General features: G+C 39.1%; 1 protein-coding gene and 1 non-coding gene across 3 annotated transcripts in view; one reads left to right on the forward strand and one right to left on the reverse strand.

The window, feature by feature from the left end:
• Positions 1 to 6,198: 6,198 nt before the first annotated feature.
• Trnal-aag (transfer RNA leucine (anticodon AAG)) lies at positions 6,199 to 6,280 on the reverse strand. Its single transcript has one exon. It is a non-coding gene; the product is annotated as a tRNA-Leu (tRNA).
• Positions 6,281 to 6,765: 485 nt separating this feature from the next.
• The window catches only part of LOC129765244 (titin), a 28,424-nt gene continuing 11,461 nt past the window's right edge, over positions 6,766 to 23,728 (forward strand). For both annotated transcript variants that reach the window (XM_055765339.1, XM_055765340.1), the window contains exons 1-2: positions 6,766 to 7,111; positions 7,385 to 9,193. In XM_055765339.1, the coding sequence (XP_055621314.1) occupies positions 7,048 to 7,111; positions 7,385 to 9,193 (1,873 nt within the window). In that variant the 5' untranslated portion in view covers positions 6,766 to 7,047. The remainder of the gene's footprint in view (positions 7,112 to 7,384; positions 9,194 to 23,728) is intronic.

Here is a 23,728-nt window from a genome sequence, read left to right on the forward strand (position 1 = left end):
TTTAAATCTTTTGTAGCTGATTCAAGCTGCTGAATCGACCTTATTTTCGAGTTTAGAGTTTTAGACTCGAGTTCAAGTGCATACCGATCCCAATTGCATAATAGATAATATTATTGCTGTACATTTGAAAAACTCAACAAGACGATGAGTGTGCACAAGATGAAAATAAAAAAGTACAAGATGAAAAATTCGGCTAGTAAAAAAACGTGAACATGTTCATGCAAGATAATGTGTTTGAGCGTATGAGTCCTTCAGGCATGTTTAACATTTCTCTATATTTTAAACATATACGTGGAGGAAGTTATCATCAAATTCATGTCCAAACATGCTCCTAATATTTTACTGTATAACAAGCTTGTCCTTAGGTTGCAAGTTCATATGCGTTTTGCAATACGTTGGAGCTTGAACTTCTAATTTAATTCAAGAGATTACAAGGTATTTACATAGCTAAATGAAGTGAACTAGAATAAAGTCATTGAAAAAGAATTTACAAAATGCTTGATTATCTATGTGCGTGACATAACAATTTTTTTTATCATTTCAGGAAACTTGAAATGGGTAGCGAAGGGGGGGAAATGTTGTTCAATATTATAGACCAACAGCTTCTCTCTCCAGCTTGACGAGTCTATACTACCCAGCAATGAAGCTCTGTCGTTAGGGTACGTTCGATATATTAAAGATGAAAATATGTGCCAAGAAATGATTTTTGATACATATATGAAGACAGACACCAGAGAAGAATCTATCTTTTTTTTTTACCGAAAAAGCTATTCCATGGAAGAACGATGAGACTGATGGTGCACCATCTATGGTTGGTCGTCATCGTGGTTTTACAGTTCACTCAAATTTAAAACTGCGTGAGGTACTGGCCATTCACTGCGTGATTCACAGACAGCATTTAGTAGCAAAAAATCTCTGAGCCCTAGATCGCATCAGTCTTCACTATATGTTATGAGTGCTATCAAAAACCTTCGAAGCAATTCTTTGAAAAGTCGATTATTTGCCCAGCTAAATGAGAAAAACAACGAAAAAAAATTTGAGCAGAAGATTATATTCACAGTTTCCGTATTTGTCAAAATTATTACAAAAGCTTCAAGACCATGTTATATTATCATACGTCACTCACTTGGACGCATTACACAATTTTACTAAAATGTTTTTAGATCTTCAAAATTTTCTTTGGAAATTGGAAATTCCTCAATGGAAAATAAATCAGTACTATATCACATCCATGGAATGAGACAAGATGATAATGCGAGAAAAGTTGATTATCATCAGCACAGATGAAGCTGGAGTAGAACCAAGGTTGTCATATGTTCTAGTTATAACGAAGCATTGAAAAACAGTATCCTGCGATGTGAAACATTGCTGAAAAATATCTTCTCGTTTTTCCATCATCATACTTCGACGAAAAAGGCTTCACTATGGTTACAAGCAACGCGAAACGGAGGGAACCATTTGAAAATCAACGATTTTCAAATGGTTCCCAAAAAAATGGCAATATTTTAATATTTTAGTACCGTTCGAATCATATTTCAGACAACATCATATTTCGGACACTTTGTTCTAATATCTTGAAATGCTTAATGCACTGATGATATAACTATCAAATTCATATCACAATTGCTTCTTTAGAGTAATCCCTTGGTCTCACTATTATTTCGCATGAGAACTACATTTGAATTATAACATAATCGGCAGAAATCATACAACACTACTCATTATCGTTTGTGTTTGACGTTTCCTTAGCGTGAGCACGTAGAATTTACCCGTTCATAAATACCGTTCTGAATCATATTTCAGACACTTTGTTCTAATATCTTGAAATGCTTCATGCACTGATGATATTACTATAAATTTAATATCACAATTGCTTCTTTAGAGTGATCCCTTGGTTCCACTATCACTTCGTTTGTGAATAACATTTGAATTATCACATAGTAGGAAAAAATTCAACAGTCATTATCGTTTGTGTATGACGTTTGTTTTGCGTGAGCACGTAGAATTTACCCGTTCATAAATATTGAAATTTCTCCCGTATTTCATCAGTTCTCATCATCGTTAACAGTTTACTGTGATTGCTTGGTAAGTGTTTCACAGTTGACTATAAAATATAATCAAGTGTAATGTAATTTTCGTCTATAAAATTACAAAATAAAGTGTCCGAAATTTGAATTCAATCTGTCCGAAGTTTGATTCATATTCGCTTCATTTGAAAAACATTTTATTCGATGATTTTTTTATGTTTTCAATCAAATAGGAACCAAAGTAGAAAGCTTAAAATCATATTGAACTAATTTATTAAAAATATCAACCAAATAATACCTGTGCATAAAGTTTAGATCTTCTGGTTCATCTCTACAGTTTAGATGTGTTTTCTGCATCATATGCCTTAAGCGTCCGAAATATGATTCAGAACGGTGGTTGTGGATAGATTGGTTTGCAATTTGAATGTTTTTATAGTTTGTGAGTAATCTGTATTAATAATTATTTATTACACTTGATATTTACTAAATTTTATCTCTATTGATTTTGTTGAATATGATGAAAAAATATTTCTTCTCTGTGTTATAGTGACTATCAACACTTTTGGCTGACACTCGGGGTCTGCCGCCTCTATTGAATAATATAATTTGCTCTGTGAGAAACATTTGAACTTTTCTCACGGAGATTTGGCAGTAAGTCGGGTCTCTTACATGGGCCTCCCTCAGGGCTCCTGTTTAAGCCCCCTTTTGCACAACTTCTATGTAATTTTTCAACCTGGGCCATTGGACTAGGGATCGAATTCTCCACGGAGAAAACAGAGATGGTGGTTTTTTCTAGGAAGCATAGACCAGCAAAACCAAAGCTTCAACTTTTGGGTAAACCGTTCACTCATGCTATGTCATTCAAGTATCTTGGGGTATGGTTCGACTCCAAATGTACTTGGGGGGCCCATATTAGGTATCTGAGTAAAAAATGCCAACAAAGAATAAACTTTCTCCGTACAATTACCGGCACCTGGTGGGGAGCCCATCCCGAAGATCTTATAATGTTGTATCGAACAACTATTCTCTCAGTGATGGAGTATTGCAGTTTCTGTTTTCAATCAGCTGCCAAAACACACCTCATTAAACTCGAGCGAATTCAGTATCTTTGTCTCCGTATTGCGTTGGGATGTATGCCCTCAACGCATACCATGAGTCTCGAGGTTTTGGCAGGCGTACTCCCACTAAAAGATCACTTCAATTTATTATCTCTTCGGTTCCTCATCCGGTGTAAGGTTATGAACCCATTGGTGATCGGAAATTTTGAGCAGCTGATCGGGCTAAATTTTCATTCTGGATTCATGACTTCATATCATGAATTCATCTCCATGCAGGTTGATCCTTCTTCGTATATTCCCAACCGTGTTTGTTTTCCTGACTACATCAATTCCTCTGTACATTTTGATCTGTTCATGAAGGAGAAAATCCATGGAATTCCAGATTATCATCGATCGGGGATCGTTCCTACGATTTTCAATGCAAAGTATGGATGAATCAGTCCACAGGATTTGGAGTGTTCAACGAATTTTTTAGCACCTCCCACAGTCTTCAGAATCCTTGCTCAGTGTATATTGCTGAATTGGCAGCAATACACTGGGCGCTGGACAGCGTCGCCTCACACCTGTTGAACACTATTACATTGTAACGGATAGTCTTAGCTCTGTCGAAGCTATCCGTTCAGTGAGGCCGGAAAAGCACTCGCCGTACTTCCTTGAGAGAATACGAGAAATTTTGAGTGCTTTAACCAGACGCTGTTATGTCATTACCTTTGTCTGGGTCCCTTCACATTGCTCAATTCCGGGTAATGAGAGGGCTGACGCATTGGCAAAGGTAGGTGCAATTGAAGGCGATATTTATCAGCGTCAAATCGCCTTCAATGAATTTTATTCTTTAGTCCGTAAAAATACCATCGCTAACTGGCAACGTAAGTGGAACGAAGATGAATTGGGTCGGTGGCTTCACTCGATTATCCCTAAGGTTAGCCTCAAACCATGGTTCAAAAGTCTGGACTTGAGTCGGGACTTTATTCGCACCTTCTCCCGACTCATGTCCAATCACTGTTCGTTAGATGCGCTACTCTTTCGTATTAATCTTGCCGACAGCAATATCTGTATTTGTGGCCAATGTTACCACGACATCGAACACGTTGTTTGGTCGTGCGAGGGATATGTTGTTGCCAGATCGAATTTAGAAAACTCTCTTCGCTAGAGGAAGGCAGCCCAATGTGCTGGTGAGAGATGTGTTGGCTCAGTTAGACCTTGATTACATGTCCCAAATATATGTCTTCCTAAAAGTTATCGATCTTCATGTGTGATTGTCCTTATATCCTTATATTCTCCTTTTCCTTTTCCTTCGCGAGAAATCAAATCCCTTCTTACTAACAATAGAATAAGGTGAAATGTAAATACATATTAGATATAAGATAGGCTTATTGAGTATGATGAATGTGAGTTCGAATGTGAGTGTGAACATTGTCAACATATCCTTATATCCCTCCCTTTTCCTGAAAAAAATGTCACCCTTCTAAACTCGAGCAAACCGCGAATAATCGGTTCTCTACTTCATTAACACTAGAATTAATGAAAAATGTTTATATATACTTGTAACAATACAGATAGGAGTTTGGCTCCTTTAAACTTATGTAACTGAGCCTATAAAAATCAACGATTTAATAAAAAAAAACGCTTTTGGCTGGTTTACCACACTACTCTCATTTTTTGGAAGAATGTTGGGAGTGTGAATTGACTCGTGACCTTTTGCGTGAGAGGTGAGGATGTTGTCACTAGGTTAGATCGCCTCCGTGAAAAAATAATATCAAGTTTATTCATTTAACCAACTGCAATGTTTTCAAATTGATAATTTCTCAGTAAGAAAAAAAATACATATAGAATTTTCAAATAAATTTGGCTGTGGGGGTCTAAGGTATGACTAATTCTGGAAAAGGGGTCTCTTGCCCGAAACAGTTTGAGAACCCCTGAGCTAGATGTACACAGAAAGTGTCAAATGTATTGATATACTGTATTGCATCATTAAAATTTGAAATAAAAATGTAATTTATCGATCATACATAGGTGTCCATCTTTCCCACCATGTCGGTCTTTCCCGACATTTACCATACATGATTTAAATATATAAATCTAATACAAATGGTGTGCGAGCATGATGTTTGCAATATTTCCGCATAAATGATCTATAAAACTACTGTGAATCATGAAAAATACAATTTTATTTATATGTTAGGAAACATTTGAATACCTGATTTGAGCATTCATAAAAGTGGACAAACCAACATCATTGACCCTAGTTAGAATATCATTATAATATCAAATGACCTATATTTTTTTCAAAATTTTATCGATTGAATCGGTCAACGTTGAAACAACCTGGCAAATAATTTTGGAAGTGAAAAATCAAAGTTTAATTTTTTCTTCATTTTTTCTCGTATATTTATTCAATATCATGACTTGATAAATTTGTCAAGTATTGAAATATGAGGTATGGCTATTAAAAAACGAGACTGCGCGCCTGGAGGGCGTCCAAAAGGGGTGAGGGGGAAAACGAATAGTGCGTTCGGTAGATTGAAGTGTCAGCTATAAACGTACGAAAACACATTTTTGTCACTATAGTAGTTTGCGAGCAGCAATTGTTTGAATGGAACGTGTAGTGTTTGTAGTGTGCGTCGGAAATCATGTGTGACGAAAAACACGAACAACGCACCTGCCCATATCGCGCTGTCGATGGAGCAATTTTTAGCCGATAAGGGCATTCCAGTGTTCGAACATGCCCCGTACTCGCCAGATCTAGCCCCATGCGACTTTTTTCTATTCCCCAAGATCAAATTCGTGTTGAAAGGTACTCGACTTCAGTCCGTAGAAGAGGCGAAGGAAAAAGCGACGCGGCTTTTGAACGCCATCACAAGAGAAGAGTTTCAGCACTGCTTCGAACGATGGAAAAAACGTATGGAGAGGTGTGTGAGGAGCCAAGGGGAGTATATTGAAGGGGGGCATATCGTTGTACCGTAATTTTTAAAATATAACCCTTTTTCGTAACCAGTCTCGTTATTTAATAACCATACTTCGTAGTTTTCAAACAAACAAAAATTCTAATAAAACTAAGCTTGACACTGAACACAGCAAGAATTGTCAATAGATTATAACAAAAAACTCCCTGTTGGCAGCGGTGGGATTCGAACCCACGCCACCGAAGTGACTGGTGCCTTAAACCAGCGCCTTAGACCGCTCGGCCACGCTACCGTTGTGTTTGAACAGATTCCAAACGGCCGTGAAATGCGACTCGCGTTGACTTAATTTATGTTGATGTAGCTTATGTTGATTCATATGGAACAAGCTTGTTATTAGTGTGTGCAGCACAGATAAGCGCTTTGACTTTGGCTCTTCCTATAGCGCACGCGCCAACACTCAAGCCGAGCATCGATTAGCATTATGTTTTCCGCTCTATCCTAACGACGAATAGATGATTCGTAGCAAGTGTCTTTCACTACATGTGATTTGATCGTTATTCACTGAATTTTATCAATTGGCAGGCTGATTCACTACTGTGATCAACAATTTTCACGCAACATCGGAAAACTGATGTGTCAACAAAGTCGTTCTGAATGCATTTCTCGAGGCGCAGAATCCAACAAACCCTCTCAAATCCTGTCGCACTTGCGCAACACGCAGCTGTCAACCGTCGGATGCCGGGTTCGAAACAATCTCCCATTTTCAGTGCTCGACTGGTCGCGGCTCGGCTCGGACATAAATCGAAATCTCGAAACAAAATTTCCGCGAAAACCGCGCGTTCGTCGTTCCGTCTCGCTTCATCCTTTACAGATTGGTCTAAGCTAGTGCTCAGAAATTTTGTTCAAATCCTAGACCACAGAGGAGCAAAGAAGGAAAAAAATGGCGCCCTGAATGTGTTGTTAGCGAATCATCGACTCAGCGCGAGTGAGAGAGTGAGAGGTGAAGAAGAGTGTGAGACAATTTTCTAGGCTAGTGAAAAGCGATAGGACCCGTAGATTATGGGAAATCAACCGACGAAACACTCCGGTAGGCCTAAGAAGGCTGTCCACTGGAAAACAGCAGGTGAGTGCATTTTCTGTCCCTCCCCCTCGCTGATGGATATGAAAAATTGGCTCAGTCACCCGAAAAATGGGTGTACGGGAGAGAGCAGCCTGACTTATTTTTAGACTTGTGTTAAACGTTTACAGTTGAAATACAATTTCACTTGTCTTTTTTTCTTGCTTCTTTCATTCTTACGAGGACGTTTGCCTATCCAAACACAGTGACGACCGATAGAAAAAAATATCATGAAACGGATATCGATATCGTAAATTGATGTAATATTTCTACTTACAGAACCTCCGTCTCCACCGGGGAAACCAACGCTGGTGCCGGGAACGCCGAGCGATTCGACACCGGATGTCGTAACGCTTCGTTGGAAACGGCCCACGAGTGATGGCGGCTCGCCAATTCTTGGCTACATAATCGAGCATCGGCGCACCGGTTCACCGCACTGGGTTCGAGCAACCGCTCAGCTGATCCAATCGAACGAACTGTCCATCACCGGACTTGAGCCGGGCTGGCGGTACCAATTCCGAGTGCTTGCGCAGAATATCGTCGGGCAATCAGAGAGTAGCGAACTGTCTGAGGCCCTCACAGTAACGCTGCAGCGAGCTGCTGTGGCTCCTCCAAGATTTATTAACGAACTGTTCGACACCACTGCCATCGAGAACGAAAAAGTAGAATTCCGAGTTTCCTTCGTAGGAGCCCCAGCCCCTCAGATAAGCTGGTTCAAAGATGGATTCGAGATATTCAGTAGTCGCCGTACGAAAATTATCACCGACAATGAAATCAGTGTTCTGGTTATCCACCAGGCGGCACTCACAGACGAAGGGGAGATTAAGTGCACGGCAACTAATCGAGCTGGTCATACCATAACCATCTGCAACCTTTTCATTGATGCGTACCCTAAGATTCGTTTACCCCGACAGTACGAAGATGGAGTGATAGTCGAAGCGGATGAGGTTATTCGACTGAAGATTGGGATCGCTGGTCAACCAACTCCCATCGTCGAGTGGAGTCATAACGGTGAATTGCTGTCCGGTGGTGGCCGTTACGAAATCGAAACAACGGACAAAAATTCTTGCCTAAGAATTTCCAATGCTCAACGGTCCGATCGTGGTGAATACCATTTGCGAGCGTTCAACAAACTCGGTGAAGATTATGGCTCGTTCCTCGTCACCGTTACGTCCCGACCTGAACCACCAGGCAAGATCAGCATCAGTATGTCGGCTGGAAAAGCCGTTACACTCAGCTGGTCTGCCCCAGAGGACGACGGGGGCTGTAAGATCGGTAATTATATTGTCGAATACTACCGCCTCGGTTGGGATGTTTGGCTCAAGGCGTCGACCTGCCGTCAACTCAATACCACCCTCAGCGGTCTTATTGAAGGTTCCCAATACCGTTTCCGTGTAAAGGCAGAAAACCCCTACGGATTAAGTGACCCGGGCGAGGAATCCGATACAGTGTTTATTCCAGACCCAAAACGGGGAATCAACAGTGCCACGCAGATTCCCGAGAGAGATGAAAACGATAATATACCGCAAGTTGATGCCAACTTCCGTAAGCGTCGCGATGAGTCCCGTTCTCCTGCCCGAGATTTGGACAAGGTCAAGAAAGTGAAACCCTTCACTCAGGAAAATTACACCCGTGCGGAAATCGTGCGTGAAATGTCATACGGAACACGAGACGAAGATTTCTTCAAAATAAAACAGCCAGAGTCCCTCAGAGAACCCTCTCCACCTTTGGCACCACCGGTGCAGCCGCAAACCCAACCACCGACACCCCTCTCATCCTCGCCACCATCGGTGGTAATAACAGAGCCAGAACCAATTGAAACCACACCTCCGCAAACGGTACCGGCCCGACCTCCGATTCAGCGCCCTCAATCGTTCAACTCACCACTGAAAGCGATGGAAAAATTCACCAAGGAAACCAACCACTTCGCAGCGATGAATTCTCCCTCCGACAGCCAACTTTCCCCCAATCCGCATGGAGTTCTGTCCGATCCGACATCACCAACAACCTCCGACCAGGGAACGATCCACAACAGCAGCGAGTTCATGCTGGTGCTGTACAACGAACGGGAAGCGAAAAACAATACACGTAAGTGCATCCTTGGAATTTTCGATCCCTTCCGCGCGCCGAGACCTGACTACACAAACGTCGCACACGCCCCGCTGTCGCCCGCAGCTAATACACAGCGAGATCTGTCGCGCCGTCTGAGATGCGCGAAAATAGAACTAAACCACCGTACGACTGAGATGATGCTGTCATTCTGTTTATGTTCCGTCTCGCTCTCCTATCACTTAGATCTCTGGCGTTGGGGTTCTGTTGTGTCTGTTTTATCTCTTTCTCTCTCGCGCACCTAACGACTCACAATCAGTTGGGAAATGTTTTGGGGCAATGTGTTCGATTTGAACCGTTTGCATTGGGGAAATGTGCTCAGAGCGGGTCATGACGTGGTGGGCGAACATTTTCTATTTGTTATATCAATCATTCACAGATATTACAGTTTGCATAAGCTGTATCAATAAAAGCGCAAGAAAAAACAGTGCCATATTATCATTATAAACACTTTTGATTAATCTAAGGTGAACCGCGAACTCCTTTCGTCACTATCTTTCAATGGAATATATAAAATCCTCAAGTATGGTGTAGCTTTCATGAAATCGAACCATTGTGTAGATGTTTACGAAAGTGACTAAAGATCATGCTTTTACTCCTACGTGAACCTAGCAATGAACGGAGCCCCATCAATCAAGAACAAGCAATTCGATCTGAATCGATCGACCACGCACTGTCAAAAACTTTCTTAAGAAAAACCGTTAGATATCGATTGTCTGATTTACAGAAATAGGAATATGTTTCTAGTGGCTAAGTGGCTTCCAAGTAATACACTGCGTTTCATAACTACCGTTTCATAACCATTTTTCTGAGTTTCCAAAGACATGTAAGAAATCGGTTTAATTGAAGTATATAGTCTAGAATACAATAACTATTTTCATTTATTAGGCTGGCCATTTGAACTTAATTGTTGTGTTCAGGCGCGAAAAATTTAAAAACTAAAATTCCAGTGCTTCACTACTATAGAACCACAATCAGAACTCTAACTCCTGCACAAAATTAACGTCAGTTTTACATGAATTACAACAAGTTTCTAATTCGTAGGTCATCTTTAGTTCTCAAGCAGTTCAAATAACTCATTCGGGTCGGTTTCGACCAAATTGCGCCATGTTGTAGTGTGTATCACGTTCTACGCAGAGGATACTTCTCGTTTATACTCTTCAAATCAGTCATATTGCATGTGAACTGCATCTACTATTCGTACGATCACTCCTCATAAGTTCTTAACATGGTTTTGATTTGGTAAACAAGCTGACCAGTCCGGAATCTGAAGCCCCTATTCATTAGACCATGCCACGACCTTTCGGATTTTATGAATATAATTTGGTAGTTTTGTTCCTTATCGTTTGTTTTATCCCATCTGTTTATTTTATTATAAGGCTAAACTGACCAGACGTCCCGCGTTACGCGGGACAGTTGGTTAATAAAATGTTATTTTTCATGAGATAAACAATTGAATAACTGTAAAATATTAAACGTTATCTAAACGCCTTAACTGCAACGTTTTGATTGACCCGATTCACGGTTTCCCCAACACAGACTTGTAAACCAAGCATCCTGGAGAAATCGACATTGCAAACAAATGCAAGTCAGCGGTATTTTGGCATTGGTTCAAATTCTTTACTTACAAAGCAAATACGTTGAATTCAATTGAGTTTAAAAATCGATTTATTCAATCCATAATTTATGACGGCGCCAGTGGTTGTATGGTTAGCGTAACAGCCTCACAATCCGATCGGCCTGGGTTCAATCCCAGCTGGCGTCGTTGGGATTTTCTGAGGCGAAAAATCTCTGGTTACGTCTTCCTTCGGAGCGGAAGTAAAAGAAGTTGGCCCGGCTCATGAGTTGTTGAGTCTGATAGGTAGGAACAGGTGGAGTCGCCTCCCTGATGTCGGTGATTGGCACTAAAGTGGCGGAAATAGGCCGACGAAAAATAAGCGAAGATAAAAAAAAAAAAAAAAAAAAAAAAATCCATAATTTAATCAACACAAACAAATGATTACTAAGCCAACGGACGTCAACTTAGCGGTTATATCATTGATATAATCCAGCCATTTTCTTTGACATAAGACTACGTCTTTCAGTGATCACACCTCTGATTAGGTGATGATTTATTGTGAAATAGTTTTAACGCTAATATATATTTTAGCTCTGAACGGATTTTTATGATTTGCATTCCAATCGATCGGAAATTCTCTAAATTTTTTCGGTACGTTTCCTAACCCATAAATGATTTAAGTTAAGGAAAATTGGAAGAATACACATTTTCGTATCGTGTTACCGTGGCCGAATATTTATCAACGAGGTACAATATTCGCTTATCACTGCTGATCAGACGAGCGTAAATCGGTTACTCGAAACGAGCAACATGGATAGAGAAAATATTGCAATCTCAGCTCCGCCGTATTCTATTCATTGAGTATAAACAAACCGTTCGCGATTTCAAATTACAGTATTCACAATTCATCAGCCATCTAGCTAGCGACCAGACGGCAGCATGGCTTTCGAAACGATCTTTCGCAAGGCAGAGCGTTTAGTTTAGTTTTCAAATAGGCTTTTTATGACAAGAGGCGACTGAACTGATGCATTTTAAAGCTTCTGTAATTCAAAACATCATCATCATTCAAGTTATCTCGTTTCAGCTATCAGACAGCAATCTTTCTCAATGCTGATGTCACAAACACGGCGGTTTTGCTTTCCGCCACAGAACGCATCTTCAAAACATGCAAAAACCTCGCAAAGTGTAGAGTACAATCAAAGCAGAAGAGAAATATCAAATAGGACGTATGACGTCGATTTTCATACCATGGAGATCGTAGGAATTGTTGATTTTATGCGTTATCACTGTGTGTAATACAAGTAAATGTGGCGATGCATCCTGAATGCGTTACGTATATTGTTCTCAGTAGAACAAGAACGAATCATGGATTTTCAGCTGCGTGTCCAAAACAACGCAAACCCATTGATCCTTTTCAGAACCACTGGAACTTTCGGCTAAAGAGTTATTTTATAAATTTCGATGCATTTTAAAAATGTAATTTACATTATTTTTTTGCTGGAAAGCAGTTTTTTGAATTCAGGAATATGTTATGATTTATTGGTGTAACGATTTTATTTTGAATTATAGAGGCTTTAAGCTTTCTCAGTTCATTCACTTCTAGCCTTGGAAAAGACCAATTTGAAAAATCAAATTAAACAACTCGATCTTGAAAAATACCATTTGGAAAACCGTGTTTCCGTCCGGTCGCTAGCTGGATGACTGGGAAATCGTGAATGACTCATTTGTATTTTTTTTTTTCAATCAATCATTCAGTTTTCGTGATTTCAATTATTTTTTCCGGGGTAAAAGTGACGTAAGGTATTTTTCAGCGTTGGGAGTTGTGTTCTTTGGTGGAAAACTGAAGATGAAAATTCGTTTCGATGCTATTGCTTTCGCCCGTATTTCAACAAAATGTCCCGCGTAAGATTCCGTCCCGCATTTGGCAAAAGAAACGAAAATGTCCCGCGATATCAATATATTTAAATATCACAATTTGATCATGTTGATTTTCTTAAATGGATGAACCTCAAAAAAATGTAAGGGGTTGTATCTAGGACACGACCGCATTTTCGACGTAGAACTACGCAATTATATTATGCAATCCACTTGTTTACCACTTCGAATATTATTTTAAAATGCATCGAAACTTTTGTAATAGATTATGTTCTTCGTTACAAATAAATTTGATGGACGTTCTTTTACGTTTGATATGATGCCTGGGACTACCAAAATATGTGAACGGAAGAATTGTCAAACGATCATTGTATTTTACATTTCCCTCCGAAATTATTGCACATCTCATGTTTACGTAGTTCTCGAACTGCGAAAGTTCATTCACCTCTAGCATCTGAAATGACGATTTTCCCAGACTTCTCAGTTTAAAAGTACGTTTAAGGGAAACATATTCCGGTCTGCACAACGACAAGCGAGTACATAAGTACTCAACACCAAAAAATACCCCCAAATTGCATGTATCTGTAAAGCGGATTCCCCCAGGCACATTAATTTTGAAGTCCGTGTTAGAGAAACACAGCTCTGTGGGAACAAAAATACCCCCCGACTTGCATGTTTTGACAAAGAAGATTCCCCCAGGCACATTGATTTTGAAGTCCGTGTTAGGGAAACACAGCTCGGTGTGAACAAAAATACCCCCGACTTGCATGTATATTTGCAAAGCGGATTTCCACAGGAACATCGATTTTGAAGTCTGTGTTGGGGAAACCGAAAATCGGGTCAATCAAAACTTGGCAGTTAGGCAGTTTAGATAACCCATGACATTTTACAGTTATTCACTTGTTCATCTCATGAGAAATAACATTTTATTAATTGTGATAGACGCGTAAAAATAATTCCTATCAATTGATGCAAACGTCTTTCCGATCTATTAAGAAATGTTCGAGTTATAAGCATTCGAAATACGGGCAGGGTTAGCAAACACATATCGGGAGAACAAATGTATGGGAAAAATGAAATTCTTCCAGTTTTCATTAATTTAAACCTTTTAGAGATTAGCGAATTGTAGTGTATAACATATCAAACAAATCTAGGAGAATTTCCGATTCGATAGGTATGCAAATCATGAGAATTCGTTCACAGTGAAAATAGTTATTAACGTTAACTTTATTTCATAAAAACGTGACCTGTTTTCCGATTTGGCACCCTTCTTGAAAGACGTAGTTCTACGTCAAAAAACTTTTATATGGCAGACTGTTCAAGAGCCCTTCTAATGCATCCAAAGATTAATATGTTGAGCTGGTTTCATCGCACCGACATTAGGATTTTTGTTTAGGGAGTGTCAACTGGAAGCGACAGCAACAAAATTAGAAAATTTTGATGCCTTTGATGATTTGAGAGGAAAAAGTCCCCTATTGATCCGCAGGGACCAACGTGAGTCAGACGAAAAGTTCATCTTTGGTCCCCTAACTCGGTCAGGACATAACGTTTTAAATAAGCCGGAAGAACTAGTGTATAATGGACAGGAAGAGGCAGAGTTGTTTGATGAAGTATCGTAAATGAAGCACTGGTCTTGCGGAAGTTAGCCGGAACCTGAACCATGGCCGATGAAAAGATGTATATCGACATGTTATTTCACCTTTTCGTGGCTTTGGTGGTCGTATGTCTCTCTACTTTGGCCATTCGCCCAAAAGTTTTCTATCGGGCGTAGCTGGGGAATGTTGGGAAGGTTGGTGGTCTTCGCGTTAATGTTTATCTCCAGCCGATCCATCCTCCAGTGATCTTTTGGCATAATGGGCTGAACCCAGGTTCGGCATGAAGACCACATCAACTTCCCAACTCCGACAAGCACTTCGTACTATATATCTCCCCGTTCACCATATGACTCGAAAGAAAAGCGGTTTGGACATTCCCTTCACGTCTGTCAGAGAAGGACCTTTTCCGAGAACTTGATGTGAACGATATATTCGACGTCATCGCTTACCTGGGGAACGTAAAGTACCCGGTCCCCTGCCATTCGTTGAATTCTAGCATTAAGTACGTCTCATTATGTCATTATGAGTACGAAAAGAAGTTTTTCACTTCTTTCGCCGGAAAGAAGTTTTTCACCAGTACCTCAAGCTACTCCTTCTGGGTGATTGCCTGCTGCTCAGATACGGTCGGTCTCGTCTGACGTTTCCGCATAAAAATGTCCATTTTGGCCAGATTCTTCTCCACCGTTTGGCCGGTTGCTTCAATCTCCCGGATTAAGGAGCGGCAAAGAGATGATATTGTAAATACCAGATCGGCTATATCTGGCGGACACAAAGTGCCTCAGGATGTCCAACTCTTTCGCTGTGGGGTGGAGCTTGCAGTATGGAAAAATCATCAAGTTGCTTGACAGTGCTGCTGCTGCGAATCAACAGCCTTGAATCATTTTTGTTGTAGACATAATAAACGTAAGGGTCTGACACACCGACGCGAGTGTAGGAGTAACTTTTTTGGACAAGTGCCATTTTTCATATTCTAAAATATTGTTGAATGAAATGTATAAATTAATGTTAGCGGCGTAGAATATTCATTGAATATAATGCATAAGATCCTTACCGGACTATTCTTATTTGATTTCAGTCACTTTTGTAACTGGATTGAATGGATCCATATATTAACTATTCGTCGATATATTCGTCGTTAGATTCATACGTTCGAAAGCAAAATATAAATGTTTGACTTTCGTATAGTTATTCGCTAAATGTAATGGTCATACATATACACACTTGTGAAAGAATTTCACTTGTGGAAGAGTTGTAAACAGTAAAACTAATCGGTGACCTATGGTAATTTTTAACAGTTACAGTTTCAGGGGTATTTTTTTTAAAAATGGACAATATCTACAAGAAAACAAGAAAAAGAAAAGGATGTTCCTGGAAATCCTTTTATATAATCTTTTTATGCCCCAACTTCTACAAATTTCATAACTTTTTTTAGCCATTTTTTAAACCATTTTTTTTCTGAATAATCCGTATACAAACTCATTGATAATCATGTTGCAAACCGTTGTACATTGTGACCCTTTGCCGGTAGTACCGTTGTATCTACAGGGTGAGTCAAATTAACTGTCATCGATTTTCAAAACTGCCAAAACTAACGATTTGCATAGACCGCAGTAAAGGGCCTGGCTGAGTATGGAAGTTTTTTTTTATCTGTATTATAGTGACTTTAAACTCATTTGGCTGGTTCGTCACTTTTTACTTCCATTTTTGGAAGAATGTCGGGAGTGAGAATTGAACTCGTGACCTTTAGCGTGAGAGGCATGGATGTTACCACTACGCCAGATCGCCTCCGAGTATGGAAGTAAAAAGCTCCCAAAACCAAAACACCAGCTCTATGGAAAATATTGTGTGGGGTGGCAAATAAGTTTTTTTTACTATTTTTTGAACCCCTATGTGGATTACCATAGGATGAAAAACGTACTTTTTTAAAAAAAATATATATGGATATATTAGGTTGAAAAAATGTTATCCATTATATTCTCGGTAGCTGGCTTTTGTGATCAATATATCGCGTAATATAGATCCTACAATTTCAAGTTTAGGCTCGTTGTAAAGGTGACATTTCACACTAAAAAAAAACTTTTGATGTTTTTTTTTTGTTTTTTGTTCCATTCAGTTGTGAGTTACAGAGTGTTAACAATGGAGGTCAACAAAGAGAAAATTCGGTACATTTTACACTTTTTCTTTTATAAAGGCTAAAATGCAAACCAAACCGCTGAAATTGTGAATGATGTTTATGGTGCCGTTACTGCAACAGTAAAATGTAAACGTAAATTTAACGTGCAATTTAATTTATTGTTAAAAGAAAATATTTTATCTAATTTTTTTCAATTTTTTTTTTGTGCAATACACTAAATTCAGTCAGCAAATGGACCGTTTGAAGCTAGCGACAGACCAGAAGCGTCCAAAATTGGTCAATAGAAGAGGCGTTTTGTTCCATCAGAACAACGCAAGGCCGCTCAATTCCGAGAGCTTGATTGGGATGTTTTAATGCATTCACCATATGTTCCGGGCCATGTGGCGATTACCACCCTTTTCTCGCATTGCAAAATTTCCAGAGTGATAAGAAATTGGGATCAAGAGAAGATTGTAAAAATCTATTGCTACAGTTTTTCGCCTATAAGGATCAAGAATTCTATGATAGAGACATTATGAACCTACTTTTAAAATGACAACAAATTTTACAGCAAAACGGTGCATATTTGATTAATTGGACAATCCAAAGCATATTAAAAATAGCTTTGAATTTTATCCTAAAATAATGGATGATATTTCCCCAACCTAATATATTTTTTTTGTACCGCAACACTGTTAACTGAACACTGAAATAAATCACACATATCTAGAAAAGCCGTAGGAACACACTCAAATACGAATTAGAGTAGTAGCTAATCGGTTTTTACATATGGTATTATCTAACAAAACAAGTGACTATGGAAATGTTCATGTTATAGAATCTTTCTTGGTTTTTATGTTCATTATTTCGCCATACTACATCTTTCATTTCTGTAGTGGGGTGTAAATTCAAAGTCTCGAAAACGAGGAAGTTACGTTCGAAGAACAAGGTTTTGAACGTTAATGTTGAACGAAGTCATATGAAAATAATATTACAGGGGAACTTCGATACAACGTACATTTTACCTCGATATAACGTACACATTTTCAAAGTCCAAAGGAATATTTTTTTGAATATTTTTTTCTGAAAGAACAATACATTATCTGTATTTTGATACTAAAGCTTGTTTTGTACCTTTAACCAATCCCGAAATATAACTGTTTTGGAATTCATTCCGGATTCTGAATGAATCAAACGAAGGGAAACATCATTAGAACGGTTGGCTTCGTCTTCTAGTTGAATTTTTTCATTAATCTTACTCAAACAGCAACACAATACAGTAATATAAGCTACGTTTTCGAGTTCTTTATTATGCTTCGATATAACGAACAATTCGATACTACCTATACTACGTGGGCTTATGAGGACAACATGATTCTTCTAAGAATCTACGGTGTGTGACATTTTCAGAAGTGTTTATTCTGTTTACTCGTTCAACGCAGTTTCAACTAATCGCTGATAAATGTTTCTGAGCTACACAGCCGTGTTGTTAAAAGACTGTCGCAAATTCGATGGAGTGCTCATTATAATGCTGTGAAACTATTTTATGGACGGATCACAACCATTGGAGTATTAATTATGCAACTCAAATACTAGATCAAATGCACGGTCTCTCGGTGTTATCTGTGTTTCTGATGCATTGTTCTACATGAACTAGATCTAGCGCACAATATTTGCAAACCAAAAAACCATTTCTGAGTAACGTTGTGATCAGACTCAATGCACTGGTAAATTTTCTTACTGTTGGAAGGAACTTTCTAGTCGAAATGGCAATTCAAAAGATTTTATTAAAAACCAACGATTAATTATTTGTTACTGAAAGGAGAATTCTTCATTAGATAAGCAAACCAAGTGAAAGTCCTTCCGTACCCAGGCTAGCAATGAAGGAAGAAATGTCGAAATTTTGGAAGTAATTCAAGCTCGACACGTGTTATGAGTACCCGACAGCGAAATGAAAATGCCGATTTGACAATTTGACAACTATGAAGTTTCGGGAAGTCGGCTTCTGCTAGAAATACCACGACTTCGTAGGCATTTGAAGGCCGCTGAAATTAATTCTAAAGGGTGTGTCACATCAAATTGCATCACGGAAAAAACGCTGTAGAAATTCGCCCAGTAGACCGATCCTTTTGAAAATTTTAGACAGTAAAATAAAAACTATTAAACAACTTTTGGCATTTTCTTTTTATTCATACTTCGAGCCCAATTTGACAACTTTTGGGTTCTTCCGGAGGGCCTGCTTCATAATCGCCCAATATTTCTCTATTGGGCGAAGCTCCGGCGCGTTGGGCGGGTTCATTTCCTTTGGCACGAAGGTGACCCCGTTGGATTCGTACCACTCCAACACGTCCTTTGAATAGTGGCACGAAGCGAGATCCGGCCAGAAGATGGTCGGGCCCTCGTGCTGCTTCAATAGTGGTAGTAAGCGCTTCTGTAGGCACTCCTTAAGGTAAACCTGCCCGTTTACCGTGTCGGTCATCATGAAGGGGGCGCTCCGCTTTCCGCAAGAGCAGATCGCTTGCCACATCATGTACTTTTTGGCAAACTTGGATAGTTTCTGCTTGCGAATCTCCTCCGGAACGCTGAATTTGTCCTCTGCGGAGAAGAACAACAGGCCCGGCAGCTGACGAAAGTCCGCTTTGACGTAGGTTTCGTCGTCCATTATCAGGCAATGCGGCTTCGTCAGCATTTCGGTGTACAGCTTCCGGGCTCGCGTCTTCCCCACCATGTTTTGCCTTTCGTCGCGGTTAGGAGCCTTCTGAACCTTGTATGTACGCAGGCCCTCCCGCTGCTTGGTCCGCTGGACGAATGAACTTGACAAATTCAGCTTATTGGCAACATCCCGGACCGAACTTCTCGGATCACGTCTAAACTGCTTAACTACGCGCTTGTGATCTTTTTCACTGACGGAGCATCCATTTTTGCCGTTCTTCACCTTCCGGTCGATGGTTAGGTTCTCGAAGTATCGTTTTAGTACTTTGCTGACCGTGGATTGGACGATTCCCAGCATCTTACTGATGTCCCGATGTGACAACTCCGGATTCTCGAAATGAGTGCACAGGATTAATTTACGACGCTCTTTTTCGTTCGACGACATTTTTCCAAATTTACGAAAAATTGACAGTGAAGCATGGCCAACGTGATCTATAAACTCTTATCTGATTATAAGCGGAAGCTGAAGATATAATTCCTAAAAATTAAATTTCTACAGCGTTTTTTCCGTGATGCAATTTGATGTGACACACCCTTTATTGATGTCAATAATAAGATTGCATTGAAAATGTTACAGTTCATCAAGAAGAATCGGTTCCAAATCTTACAGTGAAGCTGTTTCTAACCTTGTACGTTTCTGTGACATCTTGTGCAGAGGCTTATTACTGCGCATTTCATTGAGTCCGCAACAAGAGAGCGAAAGCTCACTTAACGGGAAGCACTTGTACAATTTCAGTGTGGGTTTCAGCTCCCAAAGATATTCATTTGATAAGATTTATTTACGTCACATTTCGACATCCGCAAATAAACCATACTTTATTTATTTTCTTTTGGGTGTCACCCTAGTAACCCGCCCCGGGTGTCACCCGGTCGCGCTACGCCACTGTTGCACCATATATAAAATACAATTGAACGTGTATTCTTGGTATTAAAAGGTTGTATAATACATTGCACGATATTGACGGTTCAATATAATTTTGAACTATTGTAGTTTACCCCTTTTTTATACTACACTTCAAGCTTATCTACTACTTATTGATGAGGGAGTAGACTGAAAGCTATAGCGAGATAGGTGCCAATCAGGAATAATCTGTTTGATAAAATTTATAATCCTGATCGGCGACGCGGACCAAATTTCCTTGGGCTCCAGAATAGCTTTATCAAGATGTTAAAGTCTGCGTCTAGTTAGAGCTCCGCAGTTACAGAGCAAATGTTCCGAGGTTTCGCTTTGTTTCGCATACTTTGCCACATACACGGCCCAGACAGAAAAGAATATAGGTTCACATTTATACTCTCCTTGTTACTCTCAGAAAACACATTCTAACTTCATTTTTGAATGTGGTGTAATATTATCACGCATTTATGCAACAGCATCAGAGGATAGCGTAGTCGTGTAAAACAACCTTGCATTTCTGCCGGCCTTGGTTTAATTCTCACTTGACATTGTTTGGACTTTTTTTTTTGGTACAAGCTCAGCTGACGTTTAGTCTGAGAAAAATGTATGTCTGCTCCCATAAATACAAACATTTTAAAACTTTCAAAAAAGGTGCTTTTATCAAGGCAGCTTGCTAAGATGGCCGCCTTTTAGTAGCCAGCATAGAAAATCATGTGCATAGAAATCATAACCTCAAATTAAAAATTAAGTGCTCCACGCGATTCTTCAGCTGTGATTTTAATTGCAAATCAGCAAGAAAGCTTCCGGATGGGTATCCAAACATCGCTTGCCAAAGGAATCTTTCCAACGTAACCAAATATTAATATATATATATATATATATATATATATATATAATATATATATATATATATATATTTTATATATATATATATATATATATATATATATATATGTATATATATATATATATATATATATATATATATATATATATATATATATATATATATACATATATATATGACTCCAAACATTAAACAATACGTGAGCCTCCTAAGCGCGAGCCCTGTTTTATGCTGCCCACGCTCAATTTGCATTGGATGGGATAGGGTTGCCAGAGCCCCGGCTTTTATTTGTTCATTTCGCCCTTCAACATATGAAAAAAAGCATTTTTTCTAACGAAGATGATATGTTTTCTGCCAACGCTAGTTTATGTGTATCAGGAAGATGTTGTGCACGTTCAGTCGCCGAAACAGTCGGCTACTGACTAGCGTTTTACTTGTTAAAAAAAGCATCAAAATTAGAACTGAATTGAATATCATATCTCCAGGTAAGAAACCCCCGAATTGCCTTAAATATAGACGAATGTAGTAACAACAAATGAAGTACACTTTGAATGAGAAAATATCTGAAATCAAATTTTTATTCTCTTTTATTTAGTTTTTAGTGAAAATTACGAAATCATATATACGCACTCAATACAATCTATATAAGGTACACCGGGGCAAGTTGGAACGATTTTTTTGAAGTTCAACTTGAAAGTTATCTTAAAAAATCACTAGATCACTAAATTGAAATCTGTTTGCAGCATATACAAGGTATAACAGATAAGTTTCGATAAAAAATAGGAATTCACACTGGATGCTTCGGAAAATATCAATTTTAAAAATGTTTAGTTCTCATATGTATTGTTTCCCGTTGTCTCGTAGAGCGGGGTAAGTTGAAACGCTGAATTATCATGAGTTTAATGTGCGGTTTTGCTTCTCGAACTATCTACAACTGATTTATGAAACACTAAATTGAAAGAATTACATATAAACATTTGGAAAAAAGGGTTTTGGTATACGTGAGATGTGGGGGAGTAGTCTAATACACACAAAATGGACACAACATACTACAAATTAATATACGAAACAATAACATCAAGAATATTATTTTAGACGGCCATGTCAGAGTAGAGCCACACGAAACGGCCACAATTGAGGTTTATGGGATCATTCAAATATTCAAATATTACGTAAAACACTCGAAAAGGGAGGAGGGGATGGCTTGTCCAAAATTGTTTAGGAATAAATCCAACAAAATCTAAACATTTTTATGCAAATGACGATTTGTTTCATGTTGTGTAGGGAAGAAGGAGTCTAAAATAGTAAAAAAATGCGTTACGTAATATTTGAACGACCCCTAGTTGCAAAACTAACAAATTTTACTTGTATTATGTCCGTGTATTCAGAAATTATGTAGAACATACTGAGGAACGAAATATAAATGATTCATATGTTTTTAATTTATTATCATTCAATCATACAGTAATCATCGACAAATAACGTCCGGCATCTGCAGTAATGTTTTAAAAATAGTGGATTTTCACTGGTTTCAATTTACCCCAGGGTTGGAAAAAACATGGGGTGAGTTTGAACGCTCAGAGCTATACGGAAAAAGATTTTTCAGTTTGGTTTTCAAAACCACTACACTTGGTTATTCCTATTTGATTACCTGACGTGCGATTCGGGCGGTATTTTTGAGAAAATCAGTGTTTTTGGACCGATTCTGTCAGCGCGCAAAAATGTTTGTTTTGATTTCACGGATCAAGTAAGAGTGAACAAAGGCGCGGATTGCGTTAATGCATTCCAATATTCTGGTAATGGCTGTCATAAGGTGGACTGAAAGATAATTTTTACTTTATATATTTTTATCGCGTCAATCCATCATTCCTAGTGAAAGTCATGATTCCCGTTTTAACTTACCCCGAATTTCAACATGCCCCGGTGTACCTTATATAAAAATGGTGTAGCGGGATAACCTATTACCATTATCCTTTCCCACTTGTCATAAAATCCCAACGATCCTATTCCCACAAATTCATTCCCACGCCATAAATTATCGTCATACATGTTTGTAGGCCAAATGCATTTTTATGTCACAAGCTCACAGCTGCATACGATAATATTAAATAACAACCACTCACCCTTGCAGCGTAACATTATGCAGAACTAACCCACTTCAACCAAGTGTGAAATGACAACACACAGAAACAACCACTACCCTTTTGTTCTCCGTATTGACCCGTTCGAACCAATCGAACGCGCTCACATATTTCCTTGCTGGCTCCTCCTCCTCTAGAATAGAAGCTACCTTGTGTAGAGTTTTAGTTTAAGCATTATAAAAAGTACATGTCGAATGCAAGCAAGAGGTCTTTTACATTTCCAACCAATCAAGTTAACAAGTGTCGAATGCACGCGAGGACGGAACTAAGAATATAGTGATATTTATATTAGTGGAATGTGCCTGAGTTCTTTCATTCCGAAATATATCACAAGTGCCCCAAAGTGATAGAAATTGTATACTACATCGGGTTGAACCTCCACATGGCGACCGAGACTTTAGCCTGAATCTTCGGCTATGAGTGAAACCAAACAATTTTTTTGTTTTGACGAAACAGTGAACGTTCAAAAATGGGCTTTTTCTCGGCAGACGAGATAGTGTCGAGCGCCCCAGTGTCGAGTTCACCGCAAACGATTGCTTTATGCATCCTTGCTGGTGCTGCGTTAGGTTACGGTGTTGTGCGGTTAATGCACACGTTTTATAAGAATCACTCGGAGAGAGTAGCCTCCCGAGCAGTGAGAGCGGCACAGCTCAACCAGGTATAAAGGGCAGAAGTGAACTATTTTTTTTTTCAAAATTTGAACAAAGCGAACTAATCAACGAAGACGTGCCAACGAGACCAAAGTGAACTAATAAACGGAACTGTGCTAACCACCCAT

The sequence above is a fragment of the Toxorhynchites rutilus genome, chromosome 2 (assembly GCF_029784135.1).
Source record: "Toxorhynchites rutilus septentrionalis strain SRP chromosome 2, ASM2978413v1, whole genome shotgun sequence".
NCBI classification, from domain to species: domain Eukaryota; kingdom Metazoa; phylum Arthropoda; class Insecta; order Diptera; family Culicidae; genus Toxorhynchites; species Toxorhynchites rutilus.